The sequence below is a fragment of the Egretta garzetta genome, unplaced genomic scaffold, assembly GCF_000687185.1.
Source record: "Egretta garzetta isolate BGI_Z169 unplaced genomic scaffold, ASM68718v1 scaffold163, whole genome shotgun sequence".
Classification (NCBI taxonomy): domain Eukaryota; kingdom Metazoa; phylum Chordata; class Aves; order Pelecaniformes; family Ardeidae; genus Egretta; species Egretta garzetta.
Window position 1 is genome coordinate 3,593,308 of NW_009259308.1, and position 2,625 is coordinate 3,595,932.

Consider the following 2,625-nt stretch of genomic DNA (forward strand, 5'->3'; position numbering starts at 1 on the left):
GATGTCATGCGTGGCTTTGTTTTGTTTTCTTTTTGTTTTTTTTTTTTTTTTTTTTTTATGCTGTGATGTGAAAGTCCATGTCAGAGGTTTGCTTCTCACCTTGCTGTGAATTACTGTGTCTCCTCCTCTTCTTCCTCCTCTAAGGGTTGGGGTGTGTTTCTTGCAGGCAATGGAGTACCAGGGCTGGGCAGACACACTCTTCGTCATGCAGTTTACGCTGTCGTGTGTAATGGGGTAAGCAATGTACACTGCCACGGTGGGTGCTGCCTGCCTCCGAGGGCTGGGGCGCAGCCGTCAACCAGCAGCTGGGGTCAGGGGGGAGTGCCCAGCAGTAGTGTATTTTGGTGGTCTGTGCTGTTCTGGGTTAAAAAAAAAGTACATAAATCTTCAGCCCTGACAGGGACACCATTTCTGAGAGTTATGGCAGATGGAAGTTATTTCCCAGCCTGCTTCAGTGTGGGGTTAGCCAAAAAAGCGGTGGTGCAACTACCGCTCTAGAAAAGAGAGGGAGAGATGCAGAGATGAATGGCGATGCCCAAAGTGTGTCCTGGAGCCTGATGTCGGCCCTTTCTCCTGCAGGTTTATTTTGATGTACTCCACAGTTCTTTGCACTCAGTATAATTCTGCTCTTACAACTACAATAGTTGGCTGCATTAAGGTAAGTGGTTTCTCTGCTCCCAGGGCCGCCGTCAGGCGAGCGTTGCAGTAATCGTTGCTTGGGGCTCATATTCAACAGTGGCTTTAGCTGGTGGTGCGGGGGCTCATTGCGTGCTTGGGACGCGCCTGGCACCGCGGTGCTCTCCAACTCTGCGTGGCCTGAGTCATCTCGCGCCTCCCCACCGCCTGCCTGGGACGTGCGGCAGGGGCCGGCCTGCCTGCCTGCAGGAGTTATTCCAGCAAAAGCCATGAACAGCCTCGAGGCACCTGCAGCTTCCCTGTGCCTGCTCCGTGCCGCTCCAGCACCGTGTGTCCCCCGGCTCTGCCCGCACAGGCAGCGGTGTCTGCTCAGCAGCAGCACAGGAGGGGCTGGACAGAGGGGCTCGGGCTTTTGCTGTGCACCACATGGAGGAGGGGATGGCTCCAGGGGGTTTGTGGTTTGGTTTTTTTTGTTTGTTTGTTTGTTTCGCTGCTGTCAGAATCATAGAATCATTTAGGTTGGAAAAGACCTTTAAGATCATCAAGTCCAACTGTTAACCTAACCCTGCCAAGTCCGCCACTAAGCCATGTCCGTAAGCACCTCATCTGCCCGTCTCTTAAATACCTCCAGGGATGGGGACTCGACCACTTCCCTGGGACCACTTCCTTTGGCAGCCCGTTCCAATGCTTAACAGCCCTTTCAGTGAAAAAATGTTTCCTAATGTCCCACCTAAACTTCCCCTGGTGCAACTTGAGGCCATTTCCCCTCGTCCTATCGTCCTATCACCTGTTACCTGGGAGAAGAGACCAACACCCACCTCGCTACAGCCTCCTGTCAGGCAGTTGTAGAGGGCGATAAGGTCTCCCCTCAGCTTCCTTTTCTCAAGGCTAAACAACCCCAGTTCCCTCAGATGCTCCTCATAAGACTTGTGCTCCAGACCCTTCACCAGCTTCGTTGCTCTCCTCTGGACATGTCTGGAGTAGAAAGATACTCTGTGCATGTTTGTATGGCAGTCACAGCACGCAGCTGTATGTGGTGATGACTGAGGTCAGGGAATTTACCTTCCCCAGGGCTAATGATGTGCAGAATACCCAGAAACAGCGGCGGTCCTCTGGGTCACCTTGGCCCAATGAGCCCGTTGTGAAAGTAGGCAGTCGCTCCTGGGCGTTTTTCTGGCTTTAGTACGGGTCTTGAGGTGAGGGAGAGCCCGGTGGCTGCCCTGCCCTACAGCCCCAGCAATCACAGCCTCCATTCAGGAGCATTTCTCAGCAGCTCTAAAACCAACCACTTTGAATCTGGTGTTCTTGCTGCTTGCCTATTTATTTCACGCTCTCTGCATCCGGGGTTTCCCATCTCCACACTGCTTTACTGCAGAGCACATACACTTGTCTCAGGCTATGTAGAAACTTAAGCTGTCATTGCTAAAATTTTGTTCCTTTGCAGAATATTTTAATAACCTATATTGGGATGTTTTTTGGCGGAGACTATATTTTTACATGGACGAACTTCATTGGTTTAAATATCAGGTAAGAACCTCATGCATTTGCATTTTATATTTATAATTTGCAAGTGAAAATTGCCGTGAAACTGAAATGGTTTGACTGGCTCAACACTTGTTTCAACAAAAAGCCCTATGGATTGGTATTCGGGCTGCCGCAGAGGAGGCAGCGGGGCGCTGACCCACATCTTGCAGCCCCAGGCGAGCCACGTTCCGCCAGCAGCACCGCTTGGTCCCTGCTTACAGCTCGGCCCGTGGGGAGCTCCCAGACAGACTCGGGTTGTTGTAAAGCGAGGAGAACACACAAGCATGTTTTAGCAGGAAACTGAAGTGTTCTCAGAGCTGCATATCCAAACTGTGTATCTAAGATACAGAAAGAGATATTTTTTTTTTTTTTTTTGTTTATTTCACCTGATACTTCAGTACAGCTTTTGGAAGAGGCTCCTTTCTGGTCTGGGGCGTATTTCTGTATTATGAGAAGTCCCCCTTG

At 50.8% G+C, this 2,625-nt stretch overlaps 1 protein-coding gene across 1 annotated transcript in view; it reads left to right on the forward strand.

Moving 5' to 3' along the window:
- The window catches only part of SLC35D1 (solute carrier family 35 member D1), an 8,733-nt gene that overhangs the window by 5,520 nt on the left and 588 nt on the right, over positions 1-2,625 (forward strand). The window contains exons 5-7 of the mRNA XM_035891822.1: positions 167-234; positions 580-658; positions 2,081-2,163. Of these exons, the coding sequence (XP_035747715.1) occupies positions 167-234; positions 580-658; positions 2,081-2,163 (230 nt within the window). The remainder of the gene's footprint in view (positions 1-166; positions 235-579; positions 659-2,080; positions 2,164-2,625) is intronic.